The sequence below is a fragment of the Olea europaea genome, chromosome 6 (assembly GCF_002742605.1).
Source record: "Olea europaea var. sylvestris chromosome 6, O_europaea_v1, whole genome shotgun sequence".
Classification (NCBI taxonomy): Eukaryota; Viridiplantae; Streptophyta; class Magnoliopsida; order Lamiales; family Oleaceae; genus Olea; species Olea europaea.
Window position 1 is genome coordinate 27042901 of NC_036242.1, and position 23632 is coordinate 27066532.

At 32.3% G+C, this 23632-nt stretch overlaps 2 protein-coding genes across 7 annotated transcripts; both read right to left on the minus strand.

Moving 5' to 3' along the window:
* Window positions 1–1172: 1172 nt before the first annotated feature.
* Window positions 1173–2286, minus strand: LOC111396302 (zinc finger protein GIS3-like). The gene has a single exon (XM_023022693.1). It carries the CDS (start codon window positions 2152–2154, stop codon window positions 1480–1482), a length of 675 nt encoding a protein of 224 aa, XP_022878461.1. The 5' UTR covers window positions 2155–2286; the 3' UTR covers window positions 1173–1479.
* An 8795-nt stretch (window positions 2287–11081) lies between these two features.
* LOC111396303 (chaperone protein dnaJ 15) lies at window positions 11082–21417 on the minus strand. 6 transcript variants are annotated; one of them, XM_023022699.1, is made up of 13 exons: window positions 21272–21413; window positions 21016–21086; window positions 20684–20916; window positions 19849–19972; window positions 18200–18282; window positions 18018–18129; window positions 17819–17923; window positions 17639–17689; window positions 13331–13420; window positions 13142–13250; window positions 12881–13029; window positions 12506–12559; window positions 11082–11584 (listed from the first exon to the last, which is right to left on the minus strand). In XM_023022699.1, exons 3-13 carry the CDS (start codon window positions 20809–20811, stop codon window positions 11372–11374), a joined length of 1218 nt encoding a protein of 405 aa, XP_022878467.1. In that variant the 5' UTR covers window positions 20812–20916; window positions 21016–21086; window positions 21272–21413; the 3' UTR covers window positions 11082–11371. The 6 variants fall into 6 exon arrangements, with proteins under 6 accessions (XP_022878467.1, XP_022878464.1, XP_022878462.1 ...); XM_023022696.1 differs by having other exon boundaries at window positions 20684–20923; XM_023022694.1 differs by lacking the exon at window positions 21016–21086 and having other exon boundaries at window positions 20684–20958; window positions 21272–21417.
* Between the last annotated feature and the right edge of the window lie 2215 nt (window positions 21418–23632).

Here is a 23632-nt window from a genome sequence, read left to right on the forward strand (position 1 = left end):
ACAAAGTTCTCTGGTAGAGTCAAAGCTGAAGTATTGAAGTAGTTTTCTTTGTTTTGGCTTAAATTTTACTCTTGAGCTTTTAGTCACTTGCTCAACATCACACTACACGTGGAAGACCATAAATGAAAATGAAGTTTGACAAAAAACACAAATTACTTCTGTATTCAACGAAGTTGTCAATCCTAAAGCTAGGAAAATTGTTCTGAATGTGAATATGGTCCCATAGTACATGTGCATTGAGATCCAAGAATACGTAACATATACGAATAAGAACGAGACTTGAGAAGATAGGAGAAAGAGAGTTTGAAAAAATTAGAGAGAAAAATCAATAATCAAGTCTTAGTATTACTATAAATATACCCTCTTTATATAGGATTTATCCAACTAGATCGAATCTAATTTAAGAAAGAAACAAAGGAAATAAAGTCTCATTTAAGTCAAACTAAAAAGTCTAAAAAAATAGAAAATTAAAATGAAAAAATCTAAATAAAACTATCTTTGTTCCTAATTAACTAAAGATATTATTATCTTCAATCCTCATATTATAAGACAAACTAAAAAGGTGGTTCCCATATTTCTAGTCTATTTCAATTCTTGTTTCAGTTTTCTAACCTAAGAGCATGTTTGACTGATCTTAAAAAGTATAATTTACTCTAAGTAAATAATTATGTTCATAGAAATGCGTAATCTTTTATTGATGAAATTTAGATATAAATAATTTTTTTACCATAAATTAAAAGTTTCCATAAGCAATTTTACTACAATAAGCAGGAAAAAAAAAAGTAAAGTATTTAAACATATTTACTGACAACTTTTAGTTGTTTTAAGCTTGGCAATATATGCTCTAAGTAATAGATTATATATTTTGCTCTAAGCTGGCACTAAAGTTTGGACATGGTAAAAATGTGATCTTAATTTTGTCACATCAAAGTAATTAATGATTATACTCCCAACCTATGTGTCCAGAAAGTCATATTTATGGGTTGTCAATATTGGTTTTGTTAGACAGATTAAAATATGATTATGTTAACATATGTTGTGTTTGATAGAATTGAATAAAATAAACTTATGTCTTAAAATTATATTCAATTTAAATATACCAAATATGTGACAAAAATCTTAAATATAGTATTTCGAGTTCCAAACATGGCCTTTTTTTTTGTTCATACATGTACTACGTAGGATGATTTTATATTCACTATATTTGCACATGAAGGTACAACTCAATCAATATTTTACATTCTAATATTTTGAAAACTGGGGGTAATTTTAAAATAGTTAGAAAACCGAAAATCCTCATGAGAAAAAAATAAATGAATAAATCTGAATATGTACATTTTCTGGATAATTGATAAATTAACATGGGCTTGGGCTTTCCAGCTGGTTAACAAAGATGTAAAACACAGCTTCGGCTCTTGATCCTCGTGAAGTCCCAGGTACTGGCTATTGGCTAAGCCAACCCTATAGCCTAACCTGATCTCACGGCGCGGCTGGCGCCAGGCTAAGATGCAAATCAAGCCCAAATCCATCATCTAAACTGGGCCCATCGTCTGCCCTAGAGAATCTACTTAATGAAGGCCCATCTAACCTTCCATTATGGGCCTTGATCGCTTGAGGCCCAATACCAGTTAAGCTGGACTCACCAACACTGCTGGTATACGATAAGTTCCCTGCACCCCTCCCTGTTGACCATGTGGGGAACACGCACCCATGCGATACCTGGAAGGGCTGCGCGGCGCGTGGAACGTACAACCACGGCGTGGACGAAGATGCAGGGGCTGAAACCATCACAGAGCCAGGCGGAGCAAGGAGGTTGGTCGGCGGAGCAAAAGCGGAGACTATGGGGTTCCGCATGTAGGATACGGCAGCGTTTCTACTAGCTAGCATTTGTGCACGTTTCAACTGTTGCCTCTCTTTCTTATGAGCATTTTGGTGACCACCCAGAGCTTGTGAATTGGCAAACTCCCGGCAGCAGTACTGGCACTCGTACTTCCGGCCGTCGGAAGTTGGAAAACTTCCGGAATCCGGCGAGCTTGATGGTGTTTTGGTGGAGTCTACTTCTTCTTCTTCAGTTACGCTGAAACCGAAGAGTTTTAAGCGTCCATTACTTATGTTGTTATTGCATGGTTTTCTTTGATACTCTAACTCTTCCATGATATATAAATTATATGTATGTATGAAAATTCTAGAGAGAGACAGAGACACAGAGAGAGTAAAATTAAGGGGTGGTTTAAGAGACTTGTTGCATATTGTGGGGGTATTTATACAAGTTCAAAAGTTCTCTTCACAGTGTAGAGAGAGAGAGAGAGAGAGAGAGAGAATTGGGGTGGGGGCTGCGGACATCCCAAGAAGAAGATAGTAGGTGTAAAAATGGGAACACGAACATGCAACACTTGGGCACCAATAGATTGTACTTGTCTTCTTGACACCATCATTTTTCATTTTCTCACTAATTGGGAAGTTACTGAAGTATCCTCAAATACTTCGCTCGATTGTGAAAAGATATTGAAGCATGCTACACGTGCAGGAAAATTTCACATAACACTTACATGAACAATACTTGGCTAATTTTCATTGAAAAAAAAAATAATAATAATAACAGGTGGACAAAATACTACCATGACAGCATCCTGTATGAATTCTGTGAAAAATAACATGTACTTGAGGCTTAAATCAAAAATATTGGCCATATAAGCAAAATATATGGTGTTTCAATTTAAATACAATTTCAGGAATATTTGTCAAGTTGATAAACAGAAGATATGAAGAGCTCTATTCATATTTAGAGAGCTCGGTTAGACATTGTCAATTAATAGCAATATTTATGTTTCTTGTGGATCATTGATGTGATTTTATTTTTATTTTAAGCAAATAATGAGGAATCGACAGTCCCCTAATCCCTTCTTTGGGGATTCTTTTTCTATATGCTATCTCAGCGGGCAAGAGAAATGTGCTTTCTTTTTTATTTTATCGTAGAATTTTCGAAGGTATCTTGTCTGGAGATTAATTTTAGACTTGACTGTCTATTCATTAGACTTTAGTACCACGTACACATCAAGTCTTCAATTTGCATACTGTCTAGACGATAATTCATAAAATGCAATGACAAAGTTTTGGAATTTGGAAGCGAGTGGGAAGTCATTTTGCTGTTGAGCAGAACTTGATGAAGTGAAGATTTGATTTAAGTGAATGTTGTAGGGTTGGTTCAACTATCAACTCATTGATTTTTCTTGCAACCTTAATTTCTAACTCTTTGTTAGGAAACAATACTATCCACTTCATTATGCACAATATCCAAAAGAGAAACAAATTTCAAAGTAACCATTAATTAAGGGAAGGTGTTAATAGATAATATAATGAGATTTTTTTTTTTTTTTTAATTTAGTTCAATCCAAATTACCGTATTAAAAATATGTGCAAATGTAGCAACATAGTGACAATTGTCATCACAGAATGGCTAAGATAAAAATAATAATAATAATAATAATAATAATAATAATAATAATAATAATAATAATAATAATAATAAGAAATTATATCTTATACTTAATAAGTTTGGAGTACAATATGTTTGTCTTTCCATTGAGTTCATCACTTCAAAATTAGAAAATTGGTGTTATAAATGAATCCTAATAATCTTATGCGACGTATATTGAAAATGTTAAAAGAGAAATTGATGTGATCAACTATTGCACTTTGCACGACTATCTAATCACAATCAATAATCATCATTAACAAAATTTAATTTTTTATTAATAAAATTCATGCTCCACTTCTCTTGGTTGACATTAAAATAGGCTAAGAATAACGTTAGTAGGGAAAACCTAATGTTAATTAAATTATTAAATCCTAGAAAACCAACATGCCCCCCAAAATGATAAGGAATACTTTAAACCTTGAAATGGAGAGTACGATGTTCAACTAGGGTTCTTTATGGAAGCATTCCAATAACAAATTGTCACGTCCTCCCCCAACATATGCACAAATAAGAGCTCTTCTATTAGTCCTAGTATCAAGTAGCCATTTCGAGGCACGTGCCACATGGTCTGATGCTCTAAAATGGCAAGAAAAAACAATTCATTACGAGTAATATTATGTAGTATTACTAGAATTCGATCATAGAATAGGTCTTATATCTCTACTTTTCATTCAATCTATGGTGTTACGTAGTAATATTCTTTTATTACAACAAAAACGCACAAATCAGGTGGTACGTGAAAAAATGTGGTTTGATGGTCTAATGTGGCAAGAAAATGGTTGAATCAAATCTTTCACGTACCACTTTTTGCGTAAAATGAAGTAAAAAGACTTGTAGTGGCTCTTCAAAATCTTCCATTTACCATTTTTATTCGAGGAACTTAATGCTGTCGTGCTTTAAAAAATACAAATCTTCTCTTACTTATATTTTTATTTTCTTTAATTTATCTTATTTCAACGCTTGCATTGTCTTAATTATAAGTAGCCAAGACAAGCCAACTACCTTTCTCTCTCTAAATTTACTAAGAGTTTTAAAAAATACGCCCATTATTACTTACAGAATATTATGTATATGAAGTAATGAAAATAATCAAATGTACATATAGTAAACAAAATCTGACTTTATATTAGGGGTGAACGCGATTCGATTGGAGCGGTTTGTGCTATATATCAACTCAAACCATTTTATGCGTTTTGAAATTTTTTTAAATCAAACCAAACCATTTTATTTTTCGAACCAAATCAAATCAAACCATAATTTTTGGTTTGGTTCGATTTTAATCCGCAGTTTACTTTTCGACATTATAGTAATTGTATTTAACGTAAGTTAAATACAAATTTAAACAACTTTATAATGTTAAATGTTAAATTACATTCATTTTTTAAAGTTGTATGTTAAAATATATTACTAGAACAAATAGATATTTCTTCATTTTTATTATTTCTTATTTGACGTTATAGCAGTTGGTAAAGGTAGAGTTATATAATGTTATTATAATTTGGTTAAAATTCATTTCGTCTTGTTGGTGAGATGTTAAATAAAGATTGAACATGATATTTTTAGATGTATAAAGATTTATAGAGTTTCAGCTTATTGAGAATTGACGAATTTCATCCTCTAACTACTTTATGAAAGTAGAAAGTAGTAGTACTAGTTGAGGAACTTTAACATTTTCACACAATCAATACGCCCCGTCCTTCATTCTTTTCAAATCACAAACAAGTTCATTAATCATCTTGGCACACAAACAATCATTTTTCTATCCAAATCACAACTCGAAAGTGTATAACAAGTTCAAAAAAATAATAATAATAAAAATAAAAGAACCATGAAAAAATTGCTTGAATAAGAATCTAAGACTTACTAAAAGAGAAGAGAGAAAGAGGCAATTCAGATAGAGATTAGTAGACTAATAGGCAAATGCGATTGGCAATTTGTTCAACAGTAACAAACAAGCCTCAAATGTTAAGAAAATGAGAATTTATGTTAGGACATCTAAAACTTTGGACGTAATTTGCTAACTTAGTTTTGTTGAATGTGATTTGGATTGTTGAAAATATATATATATATATATATTTTTTTTTTTTTCATTTCATATGATTTTGGAATAATTTTAATTTAATTTAGATATCAGGCTATATATATATATATATATATATATAATTTTGAAATAATTTTAGTTTAGTTTAGATATCGAGTGAGGACATGTGTTGTGAACCTGTTAAATCATAGGTCAATAATGATGAACCTAATTTATTTTCTAATTATTTTAATTGATTGATTGTAATTTGTATTGCTAAATTGATATATTTTTTTAAAAAAGTGAAAACTGTAGAATTTTTAAGTTAATAAATTTAATATTTTAATTAAAAAATTTAAAAACGGTTCCGTTCGATTTTGTACGATTTTCGTAAACCAAACTATTTTGAAATGGTTTGGTTCGGTTTGAGGTAAAAGAAATCACGGGTCCACGTGGACATGAACCAAATGGTTTCAACTCAAAGATTTCGATTCGATTTGCTATTTCCCGATTTTTTTGTGCAGCCCTACCTTATATGCATTAATATCTAGTATCTCGTTGTCGTCTGTCGACAACCATCTTTACATCATATTATAAATAAATAAGTGAGAATCAATCAACATAAAAAAAAAAAAAAGAGCAAAATAATTGAAAATAAGAAAGCCTCCCTTTTAGAGTAATTATTATTGACGTGTTTAACATGTCTAAATGACGAAATTCGACAGCAGAGTTGATGATTTTATGACATTTATACTTTCTTTAACGTGGTTGACGAGTTCAACGTACCAACATATATATTACGCGGGTATCCTATGACTTCTCACCAATGTTAATTTTTTTGTTATCAATATGGGAAATTTAGTCGAAGCATATGCTTACACACACATATAATGACATGTTTGAAAGAGTGTGAAATTTGAGGTGTTTACAACTTAGGATGGGACCCACCATTACGTGTTGATGATGAATTATTGTTTAGGATGTTTGCGTGATTGACGTTGAAATTAATTTTTTTTAAGCTTCGCTTTATATGGGAAAGATCTCCTCGAATCTTACTAACTACGCCAGAAAGAGAAGCAAATATTAATCAAATAATAATTATATATTTCTATCACTTAATTATCCATGAAACCATACTAATTAATCTTTCACAAGTCTTCACAACAACTCCGAGGCATGGCCCACTATGTCTCTCCTTTAAGTGTTATCTCCTCTCACTTAGTCAAATTAATTTTCCTTTATAAGAAACAAACGTTCATTTGTCTTTGGATCAAACTTTTTTATCTTTCCGACCGTTGGATTAATTTCTAGTTATTTTTTTATTACATTTGATTCCATTAGTAACAAGGGGCGGATCCAGACGAGTTGAGTTAGTGGGCCACAAATAAAATTTATAGGGTACCTTCTAATAAATAAATAAGTGCTAAACAATTTTATTTTATTTTATTTTATTTTATTTGTCGTCCAAAATCTAGAGATTCAATTGACCCTATCAAACTAATAGTCGGTGGTGGATAGTGATTCAAAATCAATAACCCATTTTTCAAATAAACCCTTTTTCTCTCAAACAAGACATACATAAGCATAATAATTATATATATACGCGGAAAAAGTCAATTTGATGTAGCAAATTGGATTTTCGGTGCTTTAGGGGTTGTTTGGACAGATATTCAGTCTACTTAGTAGCTTGGAGATATTTTTTTCAACAGCCATACTACGTTGAATTGGAAATTTGACAGGATATAATGATCGACAACACTTGTTATTCGTTCATTGGAAGATAGAAGTTCAAAAAAAAAAAAAAAAAAAACCAAGCAAAACAAACAAACAAATTAGAATTTGCCATTCATCCCTGTCTCATTTCCCTAGCTGAGTAGATTAATTTTTTTTTTTCAAACTAACGATGTAACGTGTTAAAGATATATCATTCGTGTTTCATGTTACATTATGGAGTGATATTTAGAGAATATTATTTAAAAAAATTTATACTACTTATTTATGATAAAAATATGCTTGGAGATAATAATTAAAAATGAAATTTAGCTTCTGTTTGGTTCCAGTGTTTTAAAATTCATTTTTCTCACAATTTATTTTCAACCACACATTTATGAAATTCACAACTTTAACGTTTGAACCATAAATTTCATCAACTTTTATCAAATCAATTAGACATAAGTTAATTATAACATGCAAGTACAGAAAAGCAACAAAGGAGCTGAAATTGTGGACATTGATTTAGGAATTGATTAGGATCCTATAAATAGAAAATTATAATAATTAAACACAAACTACCTTTCTGACTTTGGGGCATTATCTCTTGGTAGAGGCTCCAAAAAGTTGGTTTGAAACCCAAAAAAATTAGTGAAGTGAGCCTCTCAATTAATCTAAGTAGTTGTGCTCATTAAGGTTGTAAGTTTACATAAAGTTGTTAAGACTTGCAATAAGTGGCCAAGTACTAACTATAACGTTTACTCATTCTAAAGCTTCATGAATACTTTAGATATTCTTCAAATTTTGGGTTTGATTTACATCTTTAAGCTTACAAATGGACATAATGCAACAATATGTTTATGCATTAATTAAACTGATTTTGGTATCAAGTGTAGGATTTTTAAGATTTTCAATACCCACGTTTCCTGAAACGACACTTTGTTCAACTCCTTTCATTTATACTCCTAGCACGATTGCTACTTTGCTATATATAGACTTCCTCGACTACTCTAAGATAGATCGATCTTAAGAAGATCATAGATCGATCTTAAGAAGATCATAGCTTACTCCTCAGTAGCTCACATGAATCGACTATTGAAAGAAAATACCTCATTTAGGGTTATTTTTGTTAGATTGGTACACGTATTTGAAGCAACACTCCTCTTGGGAAACATGAATTTGTTCACTCAAAATTATGAAACATTTCGAACATGAAAGTCTTAACACCACAGCTCAAGGACACAAAGGAAGAGAGACAGGAGATAAGCACTTGGTCGAAATAAATGAATAAACTATTTCATTTAAAAACATAATCGATGACTTATTGAAATTGCATATTCAATAGATGCTCCATCACGTATAGATTGGGTTTATTTGCTAGTTGAAAGCTTGATTTGTGGATGGATGATAATAGCACAATTTGAACTCAGTATCTTCGTTGATTTTAATACTACATTGAATTACTTTGAAAAGTTTAAAATTATAAATAGCGGATAAATTTATTTATTTATTTAAATTGCGTATCGAACACGCTCGTATAAGTTTAGAATTTCATGTGCAGTGTGTGTCAAATGTCCAATCAACTTTCGAAAGCTTGTTGATTAATCAAGAAATGTTCTTAAACAATATGTTTTTCGTGTTAATGGTTTCCACCACCCAATATAAAACTCATTTAAGGACCTTAATCATACTTTCTTTATTGTTGATTGAAGTGATACGGATATTATCGTTTGAGATTGCCGAATCTCGAGTCGGGCCCACTAAGATGTGTTAATCAAGAAATTAAACCAATGGGAGCTTATTATATGTATTTTACCATTAGATTATTTGGCATTAATACAACCAAGTTAACTTTCTAATCAACTTTGTTCCCTTTATTAGAAGATTATTTGAGACATAATCCTATCATTTAACTTTTTTGTCATCTTTGTTCCTCTTTACAACCATTTACTTTGGAAGGATCCAAAAAGCAAAAAAAGATAAACCAAACCCTAAGGTAACTTTTAGTTTTCAAGTTGTAATCCCCTTTTTTGGATATGTTTCAAAGTATATTTGATTAATCCAAACTATGTGGGGGGGGGGGGGGGGGACCCCACATAATATAGTCCAAACACATTAGTTGGGAGACACATGCACATGCATTAAGAATATTAAATTCTATTTTCATTAATTTAATTTCGGAACTAAAAATTCTATTCCTCAAAACATATGTGACCATGTGGACAAGTTTAATTTGATGCAGCAAGGAGAATATGTAATAAATGCACTATGTTCATGTCAACATGTATATTGGCTATCCATTTTAAACTTTTCTTTTTCTTTTTCTATCTTTTCTAAACTTTATTGGGAAGAAAATTGATGGGGGTTGCAAATAATGTGAGTAATTAAATTGCTTTTCCTTACCAATAATGATATTAGTTTATGATTTAATTTATATGTTTTGGTTTACGAACTAATCGCTAAAGTTCATATCGTAGAAATATGACGAAATATGACTTTTATCAAAGGTGACTTGAGCAATTTAAAATTTTAGGTAAAAATCTTTTCAAGAGTAATAAAATACTATTTGAAGGAAGCAAATGGTTTGACAAGGATCTTTCATAAGTATGGTTCTTAAGCGGTCGTCTGTCTTACTTAGAAGTAGAATTGCAATCCTTTTGCTTTTTGTTCAATGCTATGTAGTAAAATTACGGTCTATTTGGGAGCGATTTTTTCACCCAAAAATTTGATTTTTTTACCGTTATTTCACCATTCCAGCCGTCATATTTGACTTCTTCTTTCATAGGTGGACCTCACTTTTTTCCTAACGATAAAAAAATCAATTCTCAAAATCACTCCCAAACAAGCTCTAAAAAGTCAAATGTTCTAGATTCAGACAAGAGATACTTTTTTTTTCCTTTTTTGCTTTATTTGATTTAGCCAATTTTAGAAGTGGAAATTGCTAGTTGGAGAACCTTTTGGATTGATATGAACAATTAGAACAAATTCCATAACCACTTGGAAACTTCATTGCTCTAATCAAAGTATAATAGAGATTACAATATCTATATATAAAGATGTCAAGATAATTTTAAAAAAATAATAATAATTCCAAGAAAAATAATTATATTTTTAAGTGAATGGTTCATGTGCTTTAGGTTCCATCTAATTTTAAAAAGAAAACTAACCCTATTATGGCTATTTCTTGTCTATTAATTATTTAATTTGGTAGTTCATTTTAGCAGCCAGTCTTCGGTCATTTGGGGCAGCCAAGAAGACCAAGATAACTTATTTATTACTGGACATTAAACAAATATGTCACATTGGCCGCCACAATTCAGCAATTGTATTTTTATTTTTTTTCCATTATTAATGAATTGTATTCGTAGTTTAAATATGACCTCAATGATTGGATGTTGGGTTTTATGTCCGTGGGAAGTCTTTACTTTCATATTCAAATAAGATAAAAGAAAAAATTAATTTTAAGAGGAAAGGCAACTATTCTGTAAAGTTACTTAAAAGTAACTTCATTTTTTAATTATATATTTATTTTTTTCCTTTTTGGACTCCATTAGGATGGTATTTGTCGCCCAAACAGGTTGTAATCCCGTTCACGTATTAACTTATAAAACAAAGGATAATTGCATTATCAACAACGAAAACAAAAACTGAATAGTAGTAATATTATTAACATAATAAAAGTAGTTGAATATCTAGTCAGTTATCAACAATCTCAACATTAAACAAAATTATCTGTCTTATTCTTAAGGTAATAGATAATTAAATAATAAGATGATATTTCATCGTGACTAAGAAAAGGGTATGTTGAAGTGTCGGTAAGGTGAATTAAACAATACTGAACTTCAAAGAAGATACTGTAGAATCAAGTAGCACTTGGATCACCAGATGGAACTCATAATATAAATTACAAATGTCTTAAAAAAAATATTATGTTACACAACAAGGAGCCTAAGGATGGAACAGGCCCAAGAATATAAATCTAACTACAAAATCCACTATATTTTCAAACATTTTACAGCAGTGAAATATCAGAAACCAGCCTCCAAAATAAACATACCAATCACACAATACAATGGGAACTTTATGTAACTACTGTGCCCAAATGTTTGCATGCAAGAATGAAATTTCATACCTTTTGGAACAAACAGGAAATTGCCTACTACTCACTTTTTTTCAGATCCTTTGAGGTTGAGATTGAACCATTTCTTCTTTGAAGACTTGTCCTTCATATCTGAACTGCCCTCTTCTCCGGGACTCTCGGATTTGAAATCACTACTTCCATTACTAAAATGTCCACTTCCACCTGTAGTAGCAACTGACCTTGAAACTGTAAAAGAAGAATGGACACTATCTCGTTGTTTGAGCAGCTCGTCAACCTGTTCGTGCAAAGCACGTGACCAAGTAAGTACCAAAGCCAATTTAAAGGAAACCAACAAAGGGAGAATCAGTAATCGAAAGTATAAAACAATAGATTGAATCAGTAATTATAACCAGTAGAGCCTGTCATCAAGTACAAATGGTGAAAATTTAAACATTTTACTCCAAAAAGAGAAGCCTAGCGACCATAATAACAAAAATTAAAGATGTGAACTATTGACCATGGATTCCCTATATACATCAATTCATGAATTCAGAACCACCTTAGTGCATTTTTGGCATAGCTTAAATTAGAATTTAAGTTAGTCAAATATGTTTATTATTCACACATTTCATAGAATCTACAATTTCCTATCCATTTATTATTCACACATTCTGTATGACTCATGGCTTATAAGCACTACCAAATAAGCAGTTAAAAAGACATTATACAAAAGTTAGCCCCCGTTTGGACCCCATTAAATTCCATTCCATTACATTCTATTTTTCTCTCTCCTATTTTCAACTACACAGTCTTTCATAAAATAATATTACACGTGAATTGAAAACTTTTCCTTCTTTTACAACCACTCATTTTTCAAAAAAACACTATTCCTCCCATTTCCATCACCAAAAAATGGGGGCCAAACGAGGTTTTAGTAGTAGGCCAAATAAATTGACATGGATGATGCAAGCATTACAAATTCAATTTAGAAATATCGAAGACCAACAAAATCTAATATTTGAACTCCAAGATGCAAGGAAGGCTAACATTTAATTAAATATACAATCATTTATTTTCTTCTTTAACCTTGTAGTTTCCACTCATCTCAAGTAATTGTGCACTGATTTCGTGGAAAATGAAATTCGGAGATGGAAACTAGGACTGATGCACGCATATTTTGACAATGGACCATTCAAAACACGAGAAGTAAACTTACAGACTGCTTTTCCTGGTTGTATCTATTGGTGACTTCTTGGAAGCGCGCTAAAGCCTGAAGATAACAACCAAACAGAACAATAATGCAGTAAGAGTTATGTGCACAACCCTCAATAGAAAACATCCGTAACTCTTGAATATTAAATTTTAATAAATAAATGTGCCGCCCCCTCTCTAATAGCTAAGCTTTTAGATGAGACAATTCCACATAATATCACAGCAAGCAAAAATTCTTAGTTCAAGTCTCGCCGCCACTCCATGAAAATTGGGCATGAGGGGATTATTGAGGACTAAACTAAATAAACAAACATGACCCCTCTCTAATAGCTTCAGCTTTCAAATGAGGAAAAGTAAATGGCTGGGAAAGGAAAGAAACCTTTCTATATTCTATTTCGAATTGGCGTAGCTCATTTCTCTTCCTCAGAATCTCAGCCTCAATATCCTTAAGCTTATGAGTCGTATCCTCGTAAGATTTAGCACAGAGTGCCTCAATTGTGTAGCTTGCTGTTTTGAAGAAATTATCTCCTGCATGATGGCCACAGGTGAGTTTAGAAGATTCTCATCTGTTCTGTAATAGTTACTAATATTACAAACCCAGTCTTTATAATAATAAACAGAAAATAAAAGCAATTCGGACCATAAACAGCGAATATGTGAGTGCCAGCTTTTAGTTCTGAGACCTCACAAGGTTGAAGGCCTTCCAATCTTTTGAAGAAAGCAGCTTCTGGATCCTTAGCCATTGCCAACTACATCACCACGTAAGCATATTAATCAGCAAGTAAAAATGTAAGCATCTTAATTAAAAAGGAAAAGTAAACAGACATACTGCATTTAAAGTTGAATCCATCCTGTACACTTGAAAATGTAAGAAATACATTCCAGCTGACGTAACCTTGCCTGTCTTCTCACTATCTTCCTGTGTAAGTTTAACAGTGTGCAGAAACATTCGGTGCCAAGGGGAACAGCCATAGATAAATAAACATTCAAAAAATATTGTGAAACACCTTACAGTAGCTAGATGATTTCACGTCTAGAAAGGAAACAGAATTCAGGCCCAACTGGTGATCCAAACACTTCAAAGAATATATTGAGACCAGATACTAAGTCTTTAAATAGGTTCATTTGAAATTATTGGACATTTAGTTATATCCGTAGGCGTGAGTGAACTACTAGAATCATACCATCCAATTAAAAGGCATGATCAGAGTATAGAAGCCTCAAAATTAGGGTGGATTATATCACACAAATTTAATCCATAAGCATGAAGATCTCAGACTAGCTAAATGACACGATTCTGATACCCAGCCAGATGGAACTATATACTCAATACTAGGCCAAAAAAACAAATCAAACAAGCTTAAACAACTAAAAAAACTAAGACAACAGCAATCAATAGAACAAATACATATTTGTCTGATTAGAACTTATTACATTTTAACATCACAAAATGGAAAGTTTAGAAATGACAATGGGACAGCAGAATATTTTCTATTAGGTCATTTAGCCGCTGTTTGAGCCCCATTAACCAATAATTCATCTTTTCTCACTCATTTTCAACCACACATTCTAATTTGCACATAAATCCAAAATTTCCTTACTTTTTAACCGCATCTTCTCCAAAAAAGCACTATTACAAAGTTCATTTTAACATAAAAATGGGGCTCAAACAAGGGCTTAGTAAGTGACGAATTTGTTACGATTGTAAGCTTGCCCTAAGTTTTTGCCTAAGTTATTATATTTTTTTTCTTTGAGCTGCCTCTTGTATATTATTCCTGAGGAAATTTTTCTGTAGATGAGACAAGGAGGAGATAAATCGAAAATAATAATTCTAAGGAAAATTTTGCAATCTATTAGCGCGTTTGGTTTGTTATTTCCAAACTATTTTATGTTTTCAATTTTGCAAAACACTGAAAACGTATTTGGTCTAGTATTTCTAAAAATACATGTTCGAAAATAATATGAAACTTGTAACATAAAACTCAAAATGCATTTTTGACGTTTTGAATGCTTCCAATGAAAATTCTAAAAACGCTCAAAATGGATAACAAGCATTTAAATAAATTTTTTAAAAATAAACATATAAGTTTTTAACAAATAAAATTCAAAAAATTTGAGAAAATAAATCTAAAAAATAAAAAATAAGAATCCTGAAAAAATAAAATTATAAATTTTTCTAGAAAAATAAAAAGTAAAAATAGTTCAAGCACTTAATAATTATTTAAATAGAAATTCTAAAAATATATTTAAATGAACACAAATTAAAATATTCTCAATCATGTCATTAATTTTTATTTTCTATATTTTGAACTCTAGTTATTATTTATTTTTATTTTACTTTTGTAGTGAGAAAAAAATATTATAAGATTCACCAACTTTAAAACAATTTTTCAAAATTTCAAACCAAACATGTTTTCAAATTTTCTGTTTTGGGAAATAATTTTCAAAATTACAAATTAAATGCATTTTTAGAAATCTTAAAACATACCTCAAAACAAAAAATTGAAAATGAACTCAAAACTGAAAGCTAAAATACAAACCAAATGGGCCCTAAATGATTTAAGTAAGCTAAGATGCAATGAATAGAGTGCTCTTTTATTAATAGTAAAGATAGGTTCAATTAGTATTTAAAAACAAAGGACTTGTAGAAGGATACAATGTAGTGGACTAGAGAGGATTGGATCAAAATGGAGAAGCAATGTAGGGATTTCGTAGATGCGCAATGTAAAAGGGTGAGTTCTACAAATCAGATTATATTAGCTATGCTTTACAGTATCAAATACACAGTGAAATACTAAATTCTATAAGATTAGGTAGTAACCAGCAAGATATTAAGATGGCTGCACAACCATACGATTTGTATAGGATTAGATAAATAATCACCGAGAATATATGCCAATAAGTGGAGGTATGTAACAATAATTGAGATAAATTAAGGGGAGAATTACTTAATGTTTAAGGCATGCCTTAGGGTAAACTTAAAGAAGCTCCCATTCACAAGAAAGTTGTAATCCTAGTAGTGTAGGTTAGAGAAGGGACCTAAATTAACATAATTTGATATAACTTCAAACATTTCACTAGACCTTTTAAGTAGACTAACACAGGAGAAAGTGAGAGGCAATGAGGATTCATTCAGCCAGTTCCAAAGTTTAGTAAGAATAAACTTAGCTTCTTGCTGTAATTTAACCCGTGGTTTTGGCATTCTGAAGAGGAAAGGTTACAATTGTGAGGAAACCGTGTGTTGGGCCTTCTAAAGTCAAAAGCTACATTCTAAAAAGTGTAAAGCCTACTCACCATTTGGTCCACACGTAATGCACAGCTAGGCCCCTAGGAGTGCAATTCCCAGACGAGAAAGAGAGAAGACAGACAGACGAGAAAGAAGAAAGTAAGAGAAGAGAAGAGGTGAAAGAGAAACTAGTTTTTATTCAATATTGAAGTACAACTATGACTGTGCATATGCCCGTTAGATTAGTTTAATCCATTTGGCTATAACCTTGCAACCCTCATCCCTGCCCCAGAACGGTTTTGGATGCCCCCCTTAAAGTAAACCCTAAGGCACTCCAGCAGCACATTTCAAAAACTAAGCTTGACAATCCCCATAAAAAAAGTTGCCTTTCTTCTTTCTCATTCAATAATTTGAGGACATGTCCAAGTTCAACTGCATAGTTAAGTAATCAGAAATTCTGATAGACAAATGCTGGGTAAGGGTTTATCTATGCAACAGCTCTTCTGTAACAATCGTCAATGAGAACAATCTAAACAAAGTAGTTACGAAACGTGGTTCACTTAACACTTTTATAAGTCAAGCTAAATATCCATCAAAACTGTAATTTATTTTTTAAACCAAATTTATTCAGAACTAGGCTGAGTGGGGTATTTAGCCAAATTTGCAACCTATAGCAGGCATGTGTAAACAAGTTGAACTGAGAATGAGTCTGGTCTAAGTTATTCCAGCATTGGTACAACTAAGATATGCAAGCTCCAAACTTAGGGAAATGAATGAATATTGCCGCTCTAATATTCATTCTATCCGATTGCCACGGGCAATTATCATTGTAGTGCCTGATTTTGAGTTAAATCTCATCTGTGGTGTAAGTTGTTTCAACTGACATAGAGAGAACATGTGTATATGAATTGTCAGAAATGACAAACTCTAATATCAATTAAGATATGTTGTTATTGTCAGTATAGTAAGTTATATCCAACATGTAAAGTACACATCAATATGTATTTACACTGCCCATTAAGCTATAGACCATATGTGAGACAAGACAAGGAAGAAAAATATTTGACAAACACAGCATTCTAACAGGCATTATATGTAGAAGTAATGTCCATCCTTGAACTAATTTGAAAAAACAGAAGTATAGGAAATTTTGAGAGCAACTTAGAAAATGAGAAATTAGCAATGTAACGCAGCTTGTGTTTAGACCGAAGTAAAAGGAACACGTTAATAAGACCTATAAGTAACATGTGCAAATAACTATGCACATACAGTGTCCATAAGCCAAAGCATCCTTTTTACCAACTTGGCTTTTAAGGCAGTTTTTTGCAGCCTAAAATTTGAAGGGTTTTTGGTGGTTATAAACACAATCTAGCCCTCTGCCCTTGCAACTAAATTACAATTCTCCAGTCACACAACTTTATGGCAGTAGGTTGGTGGCAGAAGACTTGCACCGCATAACTTCACTCTTTCTCACTTATATTTTTCTCAATTTCTTTTCTAAGTTATTATCTGTTATATTTTCATTCCTTTGCATCTTTCCATTTGAGGTTAATTATTTCATTTGTTTTTAGCTCAAGTTGTGGATTAAATATTAATGGTCTTGTTTATATGATTACAACTTTGTTAACTTGTAATTTGCTACTTTGTCGATTCATTTTATGTTTCTAGTTGCAAATTAAACTTTTAACTATGTTGACGTGTTTTATAATTGGTTTTTAGATGATTTACGGTTTGTTATGAATATAGTTAAGTATTTTCTAATTACTTATTGGTCTGTGTGGAGGGCGACTCATGGAGGCAAAACGTCTCAATACTAGATTTATACTTTAAACACTGATAATGCTCCTAGACCAAAGTATGTTAGGAGAAAAAAGGTCATTGTGCAACTAAATCTGTAGAGACAATAATTACCTGCAAGGCCAGGCCATACCCACCATTTGAATCATGCTCGAAGTACAGGAGCTGAAAATCACACATCAAAAGTTTTCAGTAACCATTTTTGCTGCATCTGCTTTGCACACCAAATTAAGTGGAAGAAGTGTTTTCTCCACAATTAATTGTCTATATACTCTACAACCAATATGCATGCACCTTAAATTTGCTCTGTGCAGCTGAAGTAACTCTAACTACAATCCCTTCTTCAGCTTGTTCTTCATTAATGGTTACACTAAAAAAGTGAGCACATTGCTTTTCTACCTGTGGAAAAAAAAAAAAAACAAAACAAAACTTAAACGAGCAAAACCAGGACAACAAAACAAGTCTTATTTAACCTGCAACATGGAATGTGTACCTTTCCACTGACTGAAGTTCCAATTGGAAGAGGTCTGACTGTAACAGTGCCATTTAAAGCATCTTCAAGAACATTAGCAGAAATTGTGGTCTTGATAGGAACGCCCAGTTTGCTATCCAAATGAAAATAAGTAAATAACTTACTTCTTAATTACAACAATACAAAAAGATCGAAAAGAGTACCTGAATAAAGCAGCAAACATTGTGTTAACAGTTCCGAGGTTTGATAGATCAATTTCCACATCCATTCCTTCAGTGTCAAGGGCCTTATTGAACCAATTGGGAGATGCAAAATAAAAACTAGTCAAAAAGCAAACAATTACTCGAAATATTAATGCACTGTCAGCACCCACCCCCATTTAGCTCAGGTGGAGTTGAGATGTGACGTGCCAATGATTGATGCTAGGTGCTAGACCTATCATCAAGGCTAAATGTAATCTAATACTACAAATCAATTATTTTACAAAAATTCTAAATCAAACTGAAAAGCAACTCAAATACTTCAACACGATGCATGATATAAGATGTCCCCTCTAAACTCATACTAATCAACTAAAAAGACACAGCAAAATCACATCCATCTTAATTTTTAAAAAAATAAATAAAATAAATAAAAAATAAAATAAAATGCATGAATTGACATAAGACACAACGAGCCCATAGTTGTCCCCACTGGAATCAAAATCTTTAGTTGGATCGCTACCATGTGGGGGGGTTCGATACAATACAAAACACCCATGTTATTTGCTGTAGGGTTCATCTTTTTGTTCACCATAGGAGGACTCACTGGAATAGTTCTGGCAAATAAAAGTTACACAAACTGAATAGAGCTGGGTTGACTCAGAAAGCAAAACATGCATGCAAATGTCCAGGTGACTTAATGTCAGCGTGGCTTGACTAAGAAATCAAAACACGCAAACAAATGTTTGTGAAGGAAAGAAAACTGCAATTGCCAAAAACCTTTTACCAACTGATGTGGTAGCATATGATGTACATTATCTTGTAAAATTTGAACCATGTGCATGAAACATTTTAACCATGAACCCGTTAAAAGGCTTTAATATTCATCTATGTATAGCTTTGATGACAAGAAATGATGCACACAAGTATGATGAGAAAATTAAGGCCCAAATCCATGCTTTAACCCTTATATATCCACATAATACAGAAGCGCGAGATCAACATATGTGCACACACACGCAAAGAAACAAGTGGCCATAATTTCTTAATAGCACCTCAACATATAAGTCCAATCTATGTTGTCCGAGGAGATATATAAATCCTAATTTTGGCACTGATAACAAACATGTCATATTTAACTAACCTTTGGACGCATTACTTTCACAAAAATTCTTATTTCTTTACAATTCTTAATTTAACAAAAAACTGAAGGTGATTAACTTCACCATATTCAAAAACTGGGCTTCACCATCCAAGTTTTTAAATAAAATTGCAAACCATTGAAAACAAGCATGCAACACTTTAATCCATATATATATATATATATATAGATAGAACATGGTAGTGTTTTCCAATCAAATACTCCATGTGCACTTCTGTTTAAAATTTATTCTATAATGGTAGTAGAACATAAAAATATTAGAAACAGGCATTCTACCACAGTAATAACCTACAATCATTTTGGTCAAGCTACTTCATAGAATCACATCCATGACCATGAGCATATTACACACTTGTAGCATCCGGTTAATGGGAGGTAATTTGCCTAATTCTAGGATTAAAAAGTTGATTATTTGCATAGTTCAAAACTAGCAGAACCCACGGAGGAGTATTACACGACTATTCAAACAGACGTGGAAGATAAGTATTACCTCAAATCCAGCATTATCGTATTGCCTCTTTTTCTCTGGATCAGATAAAATGCTATAGGAATATGCAACCTCCTTGAAAAGATCTGAAGCTTCAGGATTATTAGCGTTCTTGTCCGGATGGTACCTGTAGATAACAACTAGTTATCTGATCCATGAAATCTATATGAACTACTCGATCCACATTCTCTCTTTCCTTCAAGTTTACTGCTATGCAACTTTGTGTTGGAACGAAGGACCATCCGCAAATGCCTTAAGACATGCAACAACTTTGTTATCACTATGCTGTGAAACTTCGAAAGTCTATTTACCATTCTTAATACCAGAAATTTCCTCATTACCATTGACTAACAAACATATATCCTATCCAAGCTCTCAAATTTAAGCAATCTTGAAATAAAACACCCTCGACATATCTGGACAGAAACCCTTACCTTTTCTTCCTTTTATCCTTTTGTAATTTTAACTCAAGAAAAACATTAACAGACTCAGCTGCAACTTTAACAGAAATTGGGCTTATGACCTACTGATACTTTTCAGAAGAACTCTCAAACAGGAAGGCTAAAAATTTATCACTAATTAAAATAAGAATTCTTAAACTGTGAAACCTGTTAACCTATATATTGCCAGTAAACATGATGAAAACAAAATTCGACCTTATCACCATGATGAAACCCATCTGTTTAACAAAATTGCATGCACAAGCATAAGGAAAGACCACAAATTCTTAAAAATAATTATCAAACTATCCAACTTCACCAATAATGAAACACACATTTGCAGAAAATAATCTACATACTCAAAACTCAAAAGATGAAAAGAAGAAATTGAAACTCACTTGAGCGCAAGCTTTCTATAAGCAGTCTTGATTTCTTGATCAGAAGAATCCCTTGACACACTCAACACCTCATATGGATCCCGGCGTAATGCAGGTGCTGAAGATCCCTCCATCTTCGATCCGCCCATTTATTTCGCTCCTTAATTCACCTCTTCTATACCCTTCTTTCAAAATTTTCTTCCCCTTTCACCAAAGTTTGTATCCTTTATTTCCGGCAAAATTGACCTTCTTGTCTGTTAGCTATATTATGTATACCAATCAGACTAAAATCCTGTCTACAAATGAGCAAGCATAACAAATTTTCAAGAAACAAATTTCATCAAATACAAAACCTAAATCGTTACGAAAAAAGAGCCAGATTTGGGGCATGGATTTCAATCCATTGGATCACTTCAAATTTTTCCTGGGATTAACGCAAAATTATTCGGTAATTAATCGGTCTCAACAGTGAATAATTAAAAAAATTACTGAATAAGATCTACCACAGGGAGGATTCAAATTATTAATAACACACATATACGCATATGCTTGGATAGATGTAAACATAATTGAATAAAATAAAATTTTGGTTTTGATAACATTACTTACGGTTATTTTTCTTGATTTGCTTCTTCCTCTTTTCCCCTTGCAATGCTTTCAGCTAAGCAGAAAAGAAATAACAAAATTGCTGTAATATTTATGTGCGAATGAGTTTTACTACTCAGAAAAAATAGGATCGTCTGCGCGCGAGTGCATTGATAAGGTGTCAATTGTCAAAGTTTGAAATTTTGAACTCTTCCTTTTTATTTATTTATATTATATTATATTATATTATATTTTGATATTGGTATATTTATGGCATATTTTAAATTTTAAGCACTTGTTTGGTCCGTGATTAAAATTTTTAATATATTTTTCATTCTTTTCTTTTCAATCACACATTCTCTAATAAAATAATATTACACATAAATCAAAAAAATATCTTTCATTTTTAATCACACATTTTTCAAAAAATTTCTATTTCAAAATGCATTATTCTCAAAATCGCATTAAAATGTTGGACAAACAATTGTGGTAAGTATGGTGAAATTATGAATGGATCAAGTCGAATGTGAAAATAAAAGTTTTCTTTTTCCATCCTTTATTTTTTTTATTCTTTCTTTGTATTTTTTGTTCGAAATTCTATAAAAGATGAGAAAGAAGACATGCAAGAAATAAGAAAGGACGTGTCTTGGATAGAGATGGCAATCGGGCTCGTCGGCTCGAGCTGCCGGTGGCTCGACTGGAAAAAAAACTCGACCTGCCCAGCTCAAGGCTCGGAGAACCGAGCCGAGGCTATGGTCGAGCCCCATTTTGGAGTGTCAGGCAAAGCCCGAGCCTGCCCGTGTGGCTTGCCGACTTGGGTTCACAAGCCTATATTTAAAATAAATAAATAAATAAAATACAAAAAAATATATGTTTTAAAGACAGCGTGCTGTTGCCTAAAATAGGCAGCAAGTTGCTGCCCAGTTCGACTTGGAAAGACCGAAGCCGAAAGTAAGGGTCGAGCCTAATTTTTTTGGCTCGTGTCTCAAATTTCGACTCGATTCGTTGACATCTCTAGTTTTGAGTATGAAAAGAGTTTAGGAATAAAGGAAGCAACTACTACTGTAGGAGGAGTGCATATCATGCATAGCGATTAGCAAGTATGATAGAAAAACTCTTAATTTCGTGTTTTTCTGATATGCATAGGTGTCGAGCTTATCGGTCCAGATATTTCAATATCCAAAACTATTCATTATAGTTCGGGTATTTCGTAAAATAAAACCATTCAAGTCAATGTAATTAAATTACTGGAACCAAACTCAAACCTTAATCGTTGATTCTAGTTCGGGTTTGATTATACCATATCTATTAGACCTGACCCAATCAAGGTACTGGGTCATCGAGTTCGCATTGATAAGGTGTCAATTGTCAAAGTTTGAAATTTTGAACTCTTCCTTTTTATTTATTTATTTATATTATATTATATTATATTATATTTTGATATTGGTATATTTATGGCATATTTTAAATTTTAAGCACTTGTTTGGTCCGTGATTAAAATTTTTAATATATTTTTCATTCTTTTCTTTTCAATCACACATTCTCTAATAAAATAATATTACACATAAATCAAAAAAATATCTTTCATTTTTAATCACACATTTTTCAAAAAATTTCTATTTCAAAATGCATTATTCTCAAAATCGCATTAAAATGTTGGACAAACAATTGTGGTAAGTATGGTGAAATTATGAATGGATCAGGTCGAATGTGAAAATAAAAGTTTTCTTTTTCCATCCTTTATTTTTTTTATTCTTTCTTTGTATTTTTTGTTCGAAATTCTATAAAAGATGAGAAAGAAGACATGCAAGAAATAAGAAAGGACGTGTCTTGGATAGAGATGGCAATCAGGCTCGTCGGCTCGAGCTGCCGGTGGCTCGACTGGAAAAAAACTCGAACCTGCCCAGCTCAAGGCTCGGAGAACCGAGCCGAGGCTATGGTCGAGCCCCATTTTGGAGTGTCAGGCAAAGCCCGAGCCTGCCCGTGTGGCTTGCCGACTTGGGTTCACAAGCCTATATTTAAAATAAATAAATAAATAAAATACAAAAAAATATATGTTTTAAAGACAGCGTGCTGTTGCCTAAAATAGGCAGCAAGTTGCTGCCCAGTTCGACTTGGAAAGACCGAAGCCGAAAGTAAGGGTCGAGCCTAATTTTTTTGGCTCGTGTCTCAAATTTCGACTCGATTCGTTGACATCTCTAGTTTTGAGTATGAAAAGAGTTTAGGAATAAAGGAAGCAACTACTACTGTAGGAGGAGTGCATATCATGCATAGCGATTAGCAAGTAGGATAGAAAAACTCTTAATTTCGTGTTTTTCTAATATGCATAGGTGTCGAGCTTATCGGTCCAGATATTTCAATATCCAAAACTATTCATTATAGTTT